Source organism: Lissotriton helveticus, chromosome 8 (genome assembly GCF_964261635.1).
Source record: "Lissotriton helveticus chromosome 8, aLisHel1.1, whole genome shotgun sequence".
In the NCBI taxonomy this organism is placed as follows: Eukaryota; Metazoa; Chordata; class Amphibia; order Caudata; family Salamandridae; genus Lissotriton; species Lissotriton helveticus.
In genome coordinates this window covers 32645-50941 of record NC_136069.1, presented here as the reverse complement: position 1 = coordinate 50941, position 18297 = coordinate 32645, and the positions used below count along the sequence as shown (strand labels likewise).

At 44.8% G+C, this 18297-nt stretch overlaps 1 protein-coding gene across 2 annotated transcripts in view; it reads left to right on the top strand.

Moving 5' to 3' along the window:
• The window catches only part of LOC144772193 (uncharacterized), a 93717-nt gene that overhangs the window by 60162 nt on the left and 15258 nt on the right, over positions 1–18297 (top strand). For both annotated transcript variants that reach the window (XM_078656320.1, XM_078656321.1), the window contains exon 6: positions 18–116. In XM_078656320.1, coding sequence (XP_078512446.1) covers positions 18–116 — 99 coding nt within the window. The remainder of the gene's footprint in view (positions 1–17; positions 117–18297) is intronic.

The following is an 18297-nucleotide window of genomic DNA, read 5'->3' as shown; positions in this document are numbered from 1 at the left end:
ATTTATTTTTCTTGCAGGATATGAGGTTGTCTCATTTGGTATAAAAAATGAAGCGGAGTTCTATCACCAGGACCATAAGGACAGAAGAAGAGTAAAACGGAACGCAAGTCCCTCCGGTGAGTTCGCATCGATGAGCTGTTAATATGAGAGGGTTCACTCTACATTCACTGTAGAATAGGTTTTCTAGTTTCTCAAATACGTTTCTACCCCTAAGGGTCTCTGCATCAGCACTGCTCTGTATTCTGATGATTTTGTTTGAGCCCCCCATCCCCTGTTTGCAAGGACCACACTTGAAGGAAAAAGTTTATTCATTAATCTCCAGGAACGGGAGCCAGACCTGAAAGGTTATAGACCAAGGATATGTAGAATGGATGTTTCCATTCCAGACCATGCTCTTTATTTTAAAGGGGTACAAAAGGGGGTGGTGATGGACGGAGCATCTGAACCAAGCAAACACTCACACCCAGTCAACAGATCTGGGTTTAATCCATCACCGTTCTTTAGCCCACTCTGCCACCCCAGTGCAGACATGGCCATATGCAAATCAGTCTGACCCTGTGCCTCATGGGAACAGTCCAGCCTGAACTGCCAAGCCATGCCTTTATTTTAAGACACCTTTGGAGAGAAGCTCATACTTTTATTCACCCTCTGATGGCTTGGTCCACTCATTCTTGGGATCTGGTGACGCTTTGGTTCTGATAACCCTTTGTCCTTAATGTCTTTATTATCAGTGAAGGTGACTGACTGTGAGAAGTAAATTGGATCGAGTCATTGCAGTGTCCGTGTTTTCCTCTGAAAACACCCACTGCATAGGCTCCTTTTTGTCGAAATCAAGGCTGTTTTGCAAACATAGCTATTTGTGTATAGAAATATATTCCTGGGCATCTTCAGACTATGGGACTGCTTTAGAGTTTCGCTGATGGAATATACGTCAGAAATATGATGGACTTCCCATCTGTCGTATTACAATTGCCAAAGGATATAATGCACATGTAATATGGCGGATGTGATTTCTGCCGCGTTTGTGATGGAGTATTCCATCTGTCAATCTCTAAACCTGGAAGCATGAAAATTGTATGATTAATTGCTTGTTTTCCTTTCTGTGACTTTCATAAATATTCCAAGTGTGAACCTGTAATTCCTTTCCTGCATGTTCTGTCCTCAAACGTGCTTTTTACCCTGCCGTTTGCCCTTGTTTCTTGCAAGGCGCTATTTTAAATCCAGTTGTGCATGCCTGTTATCGGAGGCCTCAGATCAGATCTCTTTTTAAAAATTCAGTTTCTTTTTTTAGGATTTGGCCACATTTATTCTTCAATACTGGGTTAAATCAGAACATCATGTCAAACACCTAAAGCTCAGCCTGGCAAAGACTAGGGGCTCCATTAGGATGTCGGGCGGATCGCCACCGCGATGCGGGGGGTGGCGATCTGCCCGACATCCTTCCACACCCACCACCTCTTTCCCCCCGCCATATTAGTATGGCGGGGGGACCGCGGCGGACGGAAAGACCGTACGCCGTTTTTCCGCCCGGTCAATGAGTTGACCCGGTGGAAAAGGGTTTCATATGGTGGCGGTGTCTATTAGACACTGCCATCCATATTAGTATGGTGGCGAAAACATGGTTTTCCATGGCGTCATTGCCGCCATGGAAAGGCATGCAGGGATGTCTTGTGTTTGCCTGTTGCGGGACCCCAGGGACTCCGGGGGGTGGGGGGTGCACATGGGGGGTACCTATGGTACCCCCTTGCACTTCATTGTATAACGGGGCAGGGACCGCACAGTGCCTGTCACGTTGTGGATTGAAGTGCGCAATGTTAAAACTGCGGGTTGCGCCCGCCAGTGTGGCCGGCGCATCCTATTGGCCCCCACGGGACCGCCGCCCTTATGGCGGGCGGTCCTGTTTTACGTCGGGATGGCGGGCGGACAGTTCACCCGCCATCCTAATGGGGCCCTAAGTAACTCCTGCTGGACAACAGCACCAAACAACCAAAGATTTAACCTTGAATATCCAACATAAACCTAGACATATTCAGCTTACAGCCAATAACAAACTCACCCAGTGACACTATGTAAATAGACCTCTCTTTCAAACGATTCAATATTAACAAAACCAAAACTGACTTTTTGGACAGTGCAAGCCTTGATTATTTCCCACCAGGAAAGAGGCAATGCTCTATTCATTAACTTCCCTGATTCTAAAGTGACGTCTGTAAAAGGCATCCTGCAGCTTATTTCTTCAGAGGCTATCAACAAGTTTGACCACATCATTCTGAAATGATGGCTGTACATTGGCTGCCCCTGCAGAGCTTGCATCATTTGAAGACAAACTGCGTCACGTAAAAGACCATCACAAATGACACTGCCATATGCCTTGTCAATAAACTAGCCTCCTAAGAGGGATAACACTACACCAGGGGCCAGAGGACCACCAAACTGGAGTATAAGAAAAGCAAGAAGAACAAGACCAGAAGGAAGCCTACTTTAGCTATGCACCCAGGTTCAGACTCACCGGAGATCCTCAACACTTTCTCAGACTATTACGCAAGGCTATAGCACGAATTGGCAACCTCACACGGACGCTGCATCCTACTGGGAGGATACTGCCCTAGGGTGGATTAGCGACTGCCGCAGAGAGTTCTTATCTGCCGATATTTAAGAGGATGAAATTCGAGCTGCTATAATGGGCCTACGCTTGGGGAAGGCTCCCAGGCCAGATGGGTTTATTTATTTATTTATTACATTTATAAAGCGCCTGACTCATCCCAAATGGGGTATCTCCGCGCTAAAGACAGCAGTAAACACAACACTCTGGGGGTAAGAGAGATTCAAAAGAAAAAAAAGTTAAAAAAGCTGAGTCTTAAGTTTTTTTCTAAATGTCAAGTAGTTGGCTTCCTGGCGAAGATCTAGAGGTAATTGCTTCCATAATTTGGGGGCTAAGTAAGAAAAAGATGGGTTGCCTGTAGATTTCTACAAGTGCTACATTGACCAGCTAGCCCCATTCCTCAAATAGTATTTTGAAGAAGCCAGGGATTGTCCAAGGCACAACTTCCCTACACTGTACATTGATATCACCCTTGAATGTTCACTTTGCACATATCGCATGCCAGGCCTATAGGCAGTAAATCTCACAATAGTATCTAGGAATCTATCTAGACATTTGTTAGTGTCTAGTGGCCATACTAACCATCCCCTCCAATTGGGATCTGATGAGTTATGTCTACTCTTACGCAGCATAGTGTCTATGGTGTTGAAATCATATGGTGTTATTTGTTGTCAGTTGTCAAATCGTCTAAGAGTGGGAACCTGTGGTGTGTTCAAGTTTTTTATCTTGGCGAGGCCAAGACAAGTAGTCTGTTGCACAACTTTGTTAAGGAAAATCATCTGCTGTGGTATTAAGCAGGTCCTAAATAAAGACTCAGTTCACTTGAACCTGACAATCTTTAGTTCCCCAGATAGATTTAACATCTACTGTATCCCTCCAGTAACCAAACCCCTGTATAGAGAGCTGAGAATGAAAGGAAGCAGAATATAGCAGCTTAGTGTCAGTTAACATATTTTTCTTAGAAATGCATGGTGCTAACTTATAATAAAATGAGGCTGGGTCAGATGTATCATTACCAGAAAAATAATTCAACTTTTGTGCAAACTCCTTTGAACTATCCTTTGGTGGTGTAAGGCAATGTTCCCATGGAGTAAAATTAAAGACCTCACGAGGTTTCCTAGATTTGTACAGAAAATGATTACTGTAATGTTGATAACAGAACTTTTCCTAAAAAATAGCTGTACCAACATATAACTCATCAGAAGAAAACACAGTTGAATGTTCTAGATTGTTTTACATTGGATATACAGTATTAGTGTCCTAATCGTCAGAAATGGTGCTAGTGGTGATAAATTCATTCAAGGAAATTTTAAACATATGTGGAATTTGTAACAGTTCAGTGGGACCATACACATCAAATCCCATACAATCCCATCCGCAACTGGAACAGCTGCAGTGTTCACCAGAGACAAGCCTCTTTGTTCATGGTGCATTGATGTGTGTGGTTTTTAGAACTTCACTGTGTGTACTGCAGAGCATTCTGGGACAAACTGTCCATTCAGGAGAAGAAAGAACACAGTCACAAAACCAATTCAAATAATTAAGAAAAGCAATGCAATTGTAATCCAAACATGTAACCTCATAGAATTAAAGTATGTTCTTTTTAGCCAACAACAGAAAACACGCACCTTTAGTGTAAATGGCAGGGGTGGTGCAGGCAGTGGAACCTCTGGTGCGTCTTAGGAGAAGTCATCAAATTCAATGAAGTTTCCAGACGTCGTCCTGTCAATTTGGGGTAGCTCTGCAGGCTAGTTCGTGCTAGAAGAAGAAGACTCGATCTGTGGTCCATTTACATAGAACTTGTTTGTAGGAGAGTAGGGTCTGCTTCCTATGGTCACCCCCACTTTTTGCTGTAATTTACTGTTTTTTTTACTTTAGTGTGGCTATGGGCCTGCTAATCAGACCCACAGCCCAGCTGTTCTCTCTCTAGAATTGATACCATGTACTTTAGGTACATACCTATTTGGGAATTGGGTCACCTCTGTGAGCCCCTGTATAGTGTACCCTAGGTACCCAGGGCATAGGCGCACCCAAGGCCTACCAGGGGCTGCAGCATGTATTATGCCACCCCTGGCTGGCCATCCAAACTGACACCACTGGCTGATCACTCAGCTGGGGTAAGGTGGTGTAATCTCCCCTTACTTAGATATAGTATACCTATATCAACCTTCTATATTGACGCATATGCACCTATAAGTCACTCCTATGGTAGGCCTCGACAATCCTGGAGGCAGAGAGCTTGGTTTTATGTGAGAGGGTGCTCTAGCATGAGCTGAGCCCTTCTACAGCTTTCGGAACCATCTCCTTATAGATGTTCTATGATTTAGCCATACCATATACTCTTAAGTGCATTATAATCCTCGCGGGTAATGCTAACTTTGCTTTGGCTTTATCGAAACATGTCGTGTAAGGTGTCAAACACTTTGGAATACTACCCCCTCGCCAGTTCTGGCAACGGGGGTAGCATTCCACCCTTCTAGAGGGAGTAGACATGTAGTTAGTGCTTTACCCGGTTAAAATTAAACAGAGCCTCAGCATCACAAAATGTTTGCTGCTGCCACAGACACAAGTCTGACCTCCTGCAGCTGGGGGAAACTCCAGTGAGGGAGGCCTGGACGATAGGTATTATGTTGAGGGAGGTGCTAGAACCTCCCCAGACAGCCTGTAGTGTATTGGGGCAGGGTGGGTTGAATGGAAAGATGCTTTTCCAGACACTGCCTGGGGCACACTAGGTGCTCCATGCATAGCCCGGTTCAAACCAGTTGCTTGGGCACTCCAGCCCCGCTCTGACGTGAAACTGGACGAAGGGAAAGGGGTGTAACCACCCCATTCCCAGGTACACCCATAGGAGGGACCTAGCAGGTAATCCAGCCCCTTAGATTAGTATAAAGATAGGACACTTTACTTAATTGTCTGCATACCCAACTGAGGAATTTAGCACTGCCAGCGAGCTACAGCCAGAGAGTTACAGCGGCTCACCCTTTTACAACTCGGCGCACCCGCTCCGCGGGTGCCCCTTCGCCTGTGTTGAGGCGGGGATCATACCTGACGTCCTTGAGGAGCATTAAGGCGGTAAGGAGGAAAAGCGGCACCGGGCGTGTGGCTGCAGCGGGGCTGCGAGCGTGCGGGGACTTCAATTCCCAGAAGTCCCTGCCAGACCGACGGAGAGCTTCCGGTCCGCTCTCCCTGCTGGCCCGCCCCCCGCCCTCCTGAGGCTTCATAACAACATTCTACTCCCGCAGCGCGGGACGCAGCCCGGGCTAAGACTGGGCAAAGACAGGGCCGTTTTAGGCCGTTATAGACCGATTACGACCGGACCGGGCCCTCCCTCTTGGCCTTTCTATGTGAACGATATAGTTGGGTTCCCTGCTTTGATTTGCCTCACATACTGCCCACACAATGTCTGTCCGTGAAACTAGGAGTAAATCTACTAAGACCTCAAAAAAGCCTACAGGCACCTTAGATGATTTCATCACTAGGACTAGCCTTTCAATTGATAACGAAATAACCAAACTCCAGCACAAAGTATCACTAGAACTAGAGTGTGCTAGGAGGCTCTCTACCGAGCTTGCACTTAAGAAAAAATCTTCCTTAGGTAGTATTGCTAATTCAAAAACTCCCGAGCGCACTACTGGACCCATGCCAATCATCACTCTGGCCGAGGTTCATTCTACTGCAGAGGAAACAACCCCCCCTATTAATTATGATTTTGTTGGGCCCTCCGTTAGTGCTGAACCCGAAAGCCTTCCTCCCTTGGATCTCACGATAGGGAGTATCGAGGGTACTAAAAATGAGGCGAAACCTAAAGTACTGGTTGAAATAGAGTCTAACAAAAGTCAGGTGCCTGTTAAGGCACCATTAAAGCACAAGAGAAAACGCAAACACTTAACTGCCTATGCTAGAAAAAAGGCAAGGGTAGCACTTAGCCAGAACATTATGGGGGGTGCTCCAAACATGCCTAGCGTAATTATTGACAATACTATATCTGAGGAAGCGCCTTTAATTGCAGAAAGTATTAATGACAGCACAGATGAGCAAAACTCGATTACAATGGCTGTTCATGAGGGCCAAAGAGTCTCTTTAGATATGACAGAACAAGAAGGGGGAAGGGAAGAATTTTTAAAATTGGTGTGGGAGACACTTAAGAGACTACTTAGACCGCTAGAAGTCAGGCTAACTGGTATTGAGAATCAGTTGCTTGAGGTAGAGAAAAGTGTCATCACCTTATCAAGCTTGAGCCTTAATTGTACTGATGTACCTATAGTCCCTAAGCAAGCTCCAGCCCCTGCTCCTGTACTTCCAACGAATAAAAACCCAACTAATGAACAGGAACAAAAGGAGGGAATAGTAAAACACACAAACACTAAACAATCAATAAACACTACTGACAAATCATATTCAATTCCCACAATTACTACATCTGTAAACACCACTAACAAACCCTCGCAGAAAAGTCATGGCCAAAGTAATACATCTCAACTGCCAAATGCTGCCACTACCCATTCTCCTATCCAGAGTGCACCGGCCCTAAAGAAACCCCCATCAAATCCTTCTGTCTACCCTCATATCATTCCGGCAAGTAACAAACTCCTGTCTGACAGATCCTTTGCAAATATTACTAACAAGACAAACTACCAATCTAGCCATACGTATAATAACTTTAAAGGAGGGTATATAGACCTACCACCTGATGCCAGCCCATTTGTAGCTGTTCTCACAGGGGTGCCCGAACTAGAAAGCCAATATGAAGAGAACTTCCAATCCCTAAAAAATAAAGTGATATATTGGTTAAATACAAATAAACCCATTCCGAATAACATGAAAAGCAAAATCCTTATGGTTCGGAGGGTACCGTGGGTAGGCCCCATGGCCAAATCAATTATGGGTGATTGTATTGTCATATCTTTTGAGGAACCCCATAGTGCTGAACAGATCTGCAAATGGAAATCATATGGAGCAACACCATCCATTGAAGCTAGACCTCTATCGTTTTTTTACCCTCCACCCAGGCCCATTCAATATGGCTCCAATTGGAATTTTGTTAACCAGTATCATGGTTACGCACCTAACTTGGCTAGACAGGTTGATCAAAATATGTGGTCTGGCATTCCCACTTTTAATAGATACAGTTGTTTAGATGCCGTCGACTGACTTGGAATTATGCCAGATTGTATTTCCAAGTTATATGACACCTTTTGTAATCTTGGTAATGACAATTCTCATCCCAGAATAGACCAACGAATGTCTGATGACAATAAGGATGTTGAGGATAGGATGCGTAGGATAATGCCAAATCACCAGAATAAGGAACTGTCTTTACCAGTTGACAAAGTATGCTATAGCCTAGATATGGGTTGTCTGGACGGGGGATCTGATACCGTAGCTAGAGAAATGGCTAAACAGGTAGAGAAAGAAATGGCCAACTCTCAGTTAGGCAGTGTACTCAATCAACTGGTAACCATGTCAGCCTTTGATGACCAGAGCCCAACATCTCGCTTGCTTATTCTATCATGGAACATCGCTGGTGTTGCCAAGAACCTAAAGGACCCCGATTGGGCAGACTATATTGACACCAGTGATATTTGTCTGCTGCAAGAAACCTGGGCGACTGAAGTTCCACACCGAGTCGGATATAAAACCTATGGAACTGAGGCAGTCCAGTCTGATAGAGGAAGACCATCAGGGGGTCTGATCATTTGGCTTAAAATTACTCTGGTCATGAGGGTTGAATCTATTGATACAGGCACTCCTGACATTTTGGCCCTAAAGGTTACTCCCCCTAATGGAAACGAATGCTACATCATTAATGTATACAATAGACCAATTGGTCATTCTAAGGTCTCACCTACTTTGGAAGCATTGGATCTCTTTTTGAAAAATGTAGTTGGAGACATTCCGGTTATTTTGGGAGGAGATTTAAATTGCAATTTCGAACCTGTTCCTGGCATTAATGATGTTTTTGAAGATGAGGACCAAGTGTATAAAATTCCCCAGCTCGAAACTCCAAAAATTGTCAAGTATTCTACTTTGGCTGGCCAACTACTAAGGCTAACTGCAGATCATGGTCTTAGAGCATGTAACGGCCCCCTCCTTTCGGATTTGCTAAAACAACCAACTTTTCCCAAAGCCAACAGCAATTTAGACTTCATACTTGTTTCACTTAGTATCTGGTATTTTTTGATTGACTTAAAAGTGACAAGTAGGGGGGAAAGTGATCACTATCCTTTGGAACTTTACATCGATGTGCATATGTTTAGTGACACTATCACCTCACCAACTGAGAACACCCACGGAAGAATGTGTGAGGATGTTCACATAAATAACAATAGACGCGCAGTAAAATGGCCCCGCATTTTGGCAGATGGCAAGGCTCTAGCGTCGGTGTATTCTCTCTTTGAGCAGACATTTGCACACATGGCTGACCAAACCTTTTTACCTGTACACTTTGATCATTTTACTGAACTCCACAATGCTTTTTTTAGTGAATTAAAAACATACCTGTCAAAAATGCCAAGGAAAAAACAACAAAACATAAGAGTGGGCAGTCATGGAAAATTATGGTATGACCACTCATGTAGGATTGCTAAGAGAAACTTATTGCTTGCTATCAAAAGTAAGTCAAAAGAAGAAGTTAAACTTGCAAGGGAGAAATACAAACGCGTCCAAAGAACATCAAAAAAACTGTGGGAGGAGTCGATCTGGGCTGAAATGTTAGCTGCTGCAAAAACCAAGGATAATGTTGGTTTCTGGAGGCTGGTGGCAAATGAGGGGCACGCAGGCAGAGCTGTGAAAGACATGTTTCTGGATGAAATGACTTGGGTGACCCATTTCACATCTCTTTACAAACAATACGATGGTGATAACAACAGGAGTACATGGTCTCCCCCTCCTATTGAACCCCTTAACTTTACACTGGAGGAAACAGTAAGGGCAATTAACTAACTAAAAAACACTAAAGCACCAGGCCCAGATAAAATACCGGGGGACCTATATAAACACGATGTAGGAGTCTGGGCCCCTTACGTGAACCGCTTGTTTAATGTTTTGTCTACAAACTGTTGTTTTCCAGATAGTTGGCGTGCAGCGGAAGTTGTGTTAATCTTTAAAAAGGGGAATAGACTGACACCTTCTAATTATAGACCAATTAGTCTTATGGACACGCTGCAAAAACTATATGCCAAACACCTGTTATTTCGGATCAACGACTGGCTGGACGATTCCAATATAATCTCCAAATTCCAAGCTGGGTTTAGGAGTAAGACCAGCACTATAGACCAAATATTTCGATTCTGTTGTTTGATCTGGAAGTACGTGCATATTAGGAAAGGTCACCTGTATGTAGCTTTCGTTGACCTGAGAGCTGCATTCGATCTGGTCCCGCGCAGCTTGCTCTGGAAAACATTGAGTGAAGTGGGTCTACCAGGATGCCTCCTGGCTCAAATAGTTGAGTTGCACGCTGGAAACTTTGCAAACATTAGGTGGGGTCCAAATGGTGAGCTGACGCGAAACATTCCTATTGAACGCGGGGTTCGCCAGGGGTGCGTTTTGGCCCCTACCTTGTTCTCTCTGTTTGTTAATGATGTCCCTGATTATCTGAATGGTTGTATTAATGATTCCCCGCAGCTTAATGGAGAAAGGGTGCCTGCGTTGCTCTTCGCAGATGACACTATTCTCATATCTCAGACCAAGAAGTGACTCCAGGCACTCCTTAACTCCTTTAGTTGTTACTGCATGACAAAGGGGTTGGAAATTAATGCAGATAAAACTAAATGTATGTCATTAAATCCCAGTAATCCAGACAGAGGGTTCTTGACTTTGAATAGTCAGAAATTAGGTACTGTAGAAAACTTTTCTTATTTGGGTGTTGCACTTGATTCGAAATTAAGTTGGAAAGCCCAAATTGAGAAAAGTAAGATATCGTATGCCCACAATGTTAAACCGATTATATGCAAATTGAATGCCAGCACAAGTAAAAGTGTAACCCCTGTTTTAGAACTTTTTAAATTCAAAATTCAATCTGCTGTGTTATACGGAGCAGAGATATGGGGACCTTGGGCAAAAGATAGTTTTCAGAGCCTGGACAATAAATTTATGCGTGCCATTGTAAGGGTCCCAAATAGCACACCTTTAATACCCCTTCAACTTGACCTGAATTTTAGAAGAACAGATTATTTTGCCATTCTAAGACCACTAATACTTTGGGTTAGGTTATGGACCACCCCAGAATTGGTAGAATATAGAAATGGTCTACAAGAACTGTTGAATCTTGATTCTTTTAATTCTATCCAGTGGCTTGTGCATATCAAAAAGTGGTTTACCCTTCTGGGCTTATACTCAATGTGGGAGACGCCTGAAAACTTGCCGACCTCTTCCAAATTAATAGTCAAGCGAGCATTCTGGACTCACATGAGTGATAAACTAGTAGATGGAAGTAGTGTTGGGTCCGCAGTTCAGGATTTTCTATCATTCAAGGATGAGTTTCGTTTTGAAACATTCTTGGACGAGATAGAGCCACCTATCGCAAAGTCCCTCTACTTAAAGTTCAGATATGGGATACTTATGCTGAACCATAATACAGATCGATGGTCACAGAAAAGACTGGGAGAATTGAATGTTAAAAGCGGGTGTTGTCCTATGTGTTCAATGCCTGTATGGAGAATGTGGTTCATATCTTTTTTATATGTAGTGCGTACATGAACGCTAGAAAGAAATGGCTAACACCAATGTGTAACCTTCTAGGAACCAGATCCTGTTCTATAGCCTATAGGGTCATGAAAAGTAATTCAACCCAATACATTGTATTTAGCATAAGTAGGTTCCTCTACTCTGTTTACATCATCCGTAAGAAACATGGTCAGGTACTCTGAGCAGGACCCGTGTATATGTTCACAAAACTCTGTCAAAATGAAATATATCTTAAATGGAGATTGTAAAAATCATTTTTTAACATTACCTTTTTAATTACTTGTTGCTATGTATGCTGCTATGATTGTTTATTTTTAAAGTGTATATGTGTCTTTTATGGCCAAATTGGCCGAAATAAAGAAATAAAGATAAAGATAGGAGCTGTGTCTAGAGACATTAGATTATCCTGGAACAAAACTCTGAAAGGAAACTCTTGGACCTTCGATGTTCTACATCGACTAGAAGACTGAAGACGTCTCCCTTGTGATCAAGGAGTGACCACCCTGTGCAAACAGGCACCACCAGTAACTTGCCGGTTTGCTTTGTCGATGCTCCTGCCGGAACCCGAAGACTCAGGAACTGGACTTCCAGACTCCTCCAACTCCGATCCACAGCAAAGTTGAGACCCATGGCGGACACGAGAGAAATGGGACCGGACACCGTAGACTACCTGCACTTTACTAACATTGCAACGACCGAGGCACCCTCGAAGTTGTGCATTGGGGTTTGAGAAGCTCCAGACCCGAGCGCCATTTGTACTGAAGCTCAGCCCTCCACACTCCACGAGTGCCGCATGGGGCCTGCCATTGCATTTCAGCTCAACGTGTGTTCCCGGTTGCTAGCCCATTGGCTAGTGAGCCCTCTGAAGACGAACCTTTGAAACTATACCACTTTCCTGGTTGCTCCAGGCTTGCTCCAGCTTCCCTCCAAAGGAGAAGCTCCACAGACCTTGCTGGTCTGACCTGAAGCCAATCTTCCGTTCCTGCGTGGATTGCATTTGCCAAGGCTTGTTGGGTCCAATATGGATACCGACACGGCAGTCAGTTAGATTCTTCGTGGGACAGCTCGAATCCAGCTCCTGGTTGTCGTCGACACCTCCTGGTCCTCGTGGCTGCAGAGACAAGCTTCACCTTCTTCACCTGAAATCACTCGACATCGCTTGGTTCCTTCCTGGTTCCTTCCTGGTCACTGGCTAGTGACCCAGACTCTGTCCCCTCTGCTTTCAGGTTCTTCACATCGCCGATCCACCCTTGGATCCACCCGGACACTTTTCTTCTGGTCGCCTGCAGCACTTCTTTGCAGCTCTCCATAGGAAACAGTGACGAAACCTGACACAAAAGACACCTATGCACCCGGCTTCCCTGGGTGAGGTAACTCGCGTACTCCGATGCTCTCGTGGGTATTGACTATCCAAGTGTCCTAGTTTAAAGGGGTTTTACCGTAATCCATCCGGAAGTGTCCTGAATCAACTACTTTATAACTTTTACGTTCCCATTATATCTCTATGGTAACTCGCGACTGTGTTTAGACACTGCATGCGTCCCCTGTGGGCCTCATACTTCCAATCCCTTGGTTGTCCAGTGTAGCCTCAGCGATTCCCTAGGCCCTAGGCCTATTCACCATTCCTGAAGTGGTTCTTATACCACTTACTTAGTATATGGTTTGTGAGGCCCCTAGGGCAGAACTGTATTTTGTGCAACTTATAGTATGCTAATTGAGTAACTTGTAATGTATTTCGATCTCTGATCTCATAAAGAGTCCAGAGGGGTTGTGTTAGAAATAAATACATATATATTTGATATATACCTTGTGTGGTGTCCTTTCATTTGATATTCAAGGGATTATATATGGTAAAACAGCTGGCTTCACATGCTCTCTGAAGTTTTAGCCTAAGACTGCTGGTCCATGCTACCACTAGGATAGCTTGTCTATAAGGTTGACTTTACAACCACCATCAATAAGGGTAGTTTAGACTGGTGCAAGGTGCCCACTAGAATAGTGGACATCATATGCCAGGCTAACTTCTCACATTGTTCATTTTAGGATTCTGAATTGAATTCTGTGTTTCTGTACTTGTAGACTGCATAGTAATTGTTGTTTTTTAAACAAGTTGAAGATATACCTCATTGTTGTTTGTTGTTTTCTCCCTTTCAAGAGAGTAGGCTTCATTTGAAATAAAAGCTTCCATCTGAACTTCCTTAACGGCAGCGAGTGGAGATTGGTAGCTATCTAGGATTCCACATGTCCCACTGTTGAGGATCTGACACATAGGGCCTCATTACAATGTATGTCGGACTTGCTTCCGACCGACACCGTTTGTGGAAGGAACCGCTCAACCGTAGGTCGGTGGTTCTGATTGCTCAATTAGGATGCAACCGCACTGTGTGTGGTCGGAAACTTTAATTTTTTAATGGGAGCTTGTGTGGCAGGCTGAAAACACTTGCAGCACAAACTCCCATTGAAAAATGCAAGTTTGTAAACATCTCTGCACATGAGGTGCCTACCACACGGTGCAGGGATGTTTGTGGGGGGCACCATAGATGCCACCAGGCCCAAATGCGTAGGGCCAAAGGGAGAGGGGGTCCTCAGGGACCCCCAAAGTCAGATTCCGACAACCAATCCATGACTGAAAGGCAGACATGGATTGGCTTTTGGAAACCAACATCATAATCCCGACGGTGGAAACACCGTCCTTAAGGGATTATGATGCATTTCCGAATGTCCAACGGGCTCCTTCAGCTCTTCGTAACTGTGTCAGAGTCCCCCCTGGTTTAAACTCTGACCGCCGTCATCCAAATGTGGCAGTCAGACTTTAAACCTACCCCGTTGGTCGGAAAGCCTCCGGCCATCATGGTTGTAGTCTTTCCGACTGGCGTCATAATGAGACCCACAGTGCGGTTTGGTCAGATTAGTAGAGACAAAGCGTTTGTCGCTGTGTCTGACAAGGGGCGGAAGAAGTAGTGTGTACCCTTAACAGCCAGGACAGGCACAGGCCCAACCTCTTTTTTGTCCGCAATCTTTTCTCGGACCAGATCCCCGATCTTTGGGATCCAATCTGGTTCTTGCTGGTACAACCTTCACTGCTCCAGTGGCGCTTCATTTCACTTGGACATTGCTGTAGTAAAGTGCCCCTTTTTTCATAGTCACCCCCCACTTTTTGCCTGATATCTGATGCACTTTGACTGAATGTACACTAGAACCTTGCCAAACAGGTTCCCAGTGCCTGTGTTCTTCTACAAAACTATACCCTCGTTTCCACAATTGGCACACCTCTGGACCACACGTAACTCCTTTGTAAAGGGTACCACTCGCACCAAGGGCTTGTGACCAGAGAGGGTCTCTAAGGGCTGCAGCATGTATTGTGCCAACATCAGAGAACCCTCACCTAACACATATACACTGCTATTAAAGACTGCCTGTTTTGGTGAAGACAAAACCTAAGAGTCGACATTACACACATCTTTGTGTGCCATGCCCACAAACACTGTCTGTGGCATAGGGAAGTCACTCCTCTAGCAGGCCTTACAGCCCTAGGCAGGGTGAACTATACCGCAGGTGAGGGTGTAGCTGCTTGAGCAATATGTCCCTACAGTGTCTAAGTCCATTCTTAGACTTTGTCAATTTCAGTGAAGCCATATTGAGTACATGGCTGGGAGTTTGTCATTACTAACTCTACAGATCCACGATGGCTTCACTAATGCTAAGAAGGTTGGATCAAACTTCTCAGCACAATAAACCCACATTGATGCCAGTGTTGGATTTAATATAAAATGCACTCAGAGGGCATCTTAAAGATGCCCCCTAAAAAAACACCAACTCACTAGTGTGCAGCTGCCTGTTCTGCATCTGCCTGCCAAACACAGACATGTTTCTGACCCCTGACGTGGTAGCCCTTGTGCTCTCGTGGGTCAGGAACAAAACCTGCTTGGGGTGATGAAGCTTCTCACCTACCCCCGAGAAGAGCATTCAGGGTGGTGAGCCTCAAATGCTTCCTGCCCTGTGTCATGCTAGCTATGGGCTCTCCAGCTAGTGGAGATGTTCACCCCCTGTAGTGTAGTTCCTATATTCCCAATAGGCTTGGCGCATTGGAATAATATATCCTGTAGTTTAGACGTAGGACTGAGGTCGACTAGGTCTCTACCGAATATATTAAACTTAATTGTAAGTGCCAGCTAGCTCAGAGGTCACTAGAAACTTTCTCGAATTCACAAGAAGGGATCAGTTTCTGACAACCCCATAAACATGACAGCTTTGTTTCCCAAGAATAAGAAATCAATCTCTAGAGTCGCAGAAACAATAGATAACTATTTTACTCAGTCAATCGTGCATGCTTTGTTTCACCAGAGGTGCTGAGAAAATAGAGAGACGGGCGTTTTCAATAAAAAGTAGTTATTGAACAGTCTTCTTCCTCAAGCATAAGAAATGTACTGCTACAATCGTAATACTGGTTATAAAGTACAAGGCATATAATACGAAAAGTATTATAAAGTAGTACTGTAAAAGCATGATATGGTTTCTAAGCCATAAGTTGTCTAAAACATATAAAATACATACAGTGATAAAATTATGACTAAAAGTACTCAACTGGTGCTTCTAAAATACGCCTACCCCGGTGTACCTAACCCAAGTCTAGTACAAGGGAAGAAGTAAGTGAGGAGTAGCTTAATTTTAGTATTTCTCTGCCAAGAATCTGTCCAAGAATTCTCTAAGGGTCTAATCAGCTCTGTACCATGGTTTTATAATGAATGAGCTCTTGTATCTCTCTCAGGACTCGATTTCCCAGCAACCCGCAAGGGTAGCCTGGGAACACTGGACCTTGATTTCTCGGAAGGAGAAAAGACAGCGTCTCTCAGTGCGTCAGCTGGAGGGTCGGCTTCCTTCGGCACTTGCGGGTGCAGGGCGTCAGGCAAGTAGTTAGTCGATCTGCTCCAAACCACTGTTTGTTTGTCTGGGCAAATCTAGGCATATTTATACTTTGAAGGTGCCTAGTTTGACGTGTGATTGGACTTAATAACGTCATCAAAGACTCAGTTCTTCGAAAAGTCCATGATGTCCTAGATAAATTAGTATTCAGGCAAGGGGAAATCCCGAGCTGCTGAAGGCGGGTTTCCCTAAGAAATCGTTGTTGATTCTTGGGATTTAGTGGAAGTATCCATGCCGTATTTGGGCTGCATAGGCTCAGTCTAAATATTGTAATGATTTCTATGCCTATATAAGGATGGAACAATCTATATCTATATAAGGGCATGAATCGGGAAAAATTACACTAGAGTCCTAGATTCATTTACAACACCCCCTGAGCAAGCCCCACATTTGGTGGCAAGTTCAGCGGGAAAATTAATAAACAGGACAGGTGTGTCACCTCTCATCCAGGACCACCCCTAAGTTGTCCAGAGCTGAAGTGACCCCCTCCTTAGAAAACCCTCCATGTTGGAGGGGAGGATTTTAGCCAATCAGGTTAGGGTATGCCCCCTCCCCAAACGGGGGGGGGGCATACAAAGGGTTTAGTCACCTTAAAGGTAAGTAGCCCATTGGCTACTATATGTCAATACCTGTAACCCCCTAAATTCAGTATTTAGGGACACCCCTGAACCTTGATCCTCATATTCCTGCAAGCTAAGAAGAAGGAGAACGAAGACACCTTGCAGCCAAGCCTGAAGACGAATACTGAATTGGCCCCAGCCCTACTGGCCTGGCTCCCACTTAAAGACTCTGCAAAGAAGACAAAGCCTGTCTTGCAACCAGCGGCTTCCAGAAACCCGAGGAAGACTGCCTGCTCTTCAACAAAGACCAGTTCTCCCGAGGATAATGACTCTGTCCACAAGAAACCAACTCCAAGGACCCCAGATCCAGCAGGAACAGCATCAGCTGCCCACTCTACACTCAACGCCAATGGCCCAAGTTTGAGTGGTTCCTCTGTCCAGTGAAGAATCCCCAGCCATCCTGCCCTCAAAACCATCAGTGGCTGACCACTCCTGGAACCTCACGAAGGGTCCCCCTGACGGTGACAGGCTCCAGTAAAGAAGTTCTCACGTCCTCAGCCCCCGACTTTGGGGAGCCTATCTGACTGCCCCAGCATCCACCGACACCTCTACTTACCTTCCCAGCTGTTGGTCACCTTCTTTCAACCTCCAGGTTGTAGCCTGCATCCTCTTTGTGCAACTGAGATTCCACAATCCGAATGCAATGGCGCCTGATGCTGATTTCATCCTGCACCTGACCGCCCTTGTGCCACTGGTGGTGTATGGTTGGTGCTGCCTTGTGGCCCCCTGTGCTTGCCTAAACCCCATGGCCTGTGCCCTAAAACCACGGGTACCTACCTGCAACCAGCACCTTTATGGGTGCCCCCAGTCTTCATTGACTAACATAGGACTCAGTGACGTCTGCTCCCAGCCACCCCAGTGCAGCTGGTAGTGCAGTACCTACCTTGATCTGGCCCTTGCCTACTCTTGGTCTAAACCCCCGAAGACTGGATGTGTAAGTCGAGTACTTCCCTGCAAATGTACATAACTGTTTTCCTTTTGTAGGATTGCATTGCATTTCTTGGCATTGCACTACGGGCCTGATTACGAGTTTGGCGGACAGGGTTACGCCATCACAAACGTTGCAGATATTCAGTTTGCCGTATTACAATTCCATTATATCCTATGGAACTTGTAATATGGCGGACGGGATATCCATCACATTTGTGGCGGAGTATCCCATTCGCCAAAATCGTAATCAGGCCGTAAGTGTCTATCTTTTACATTGCTAAGTTAGTGCTACTGTTGATTAACACCACAAAGTATTTTCAATATCACTGTAAAGTATTCTTATTGCTTTTGCTAACTCATTTTACTGTACCTGAAAAGTATTGCTATTTTAAACAGGTACTTACCTGCAACAGAGTTTCTCTTGGTTCTAAAATAAAAGTAACAATTATCTTATACAAAACAATTCACCTTGGATTCAGTCTTTGAGTGTGTGTAATCATGTCTTGCCTGAGTGTGTACAACAAATGCTTAACACAG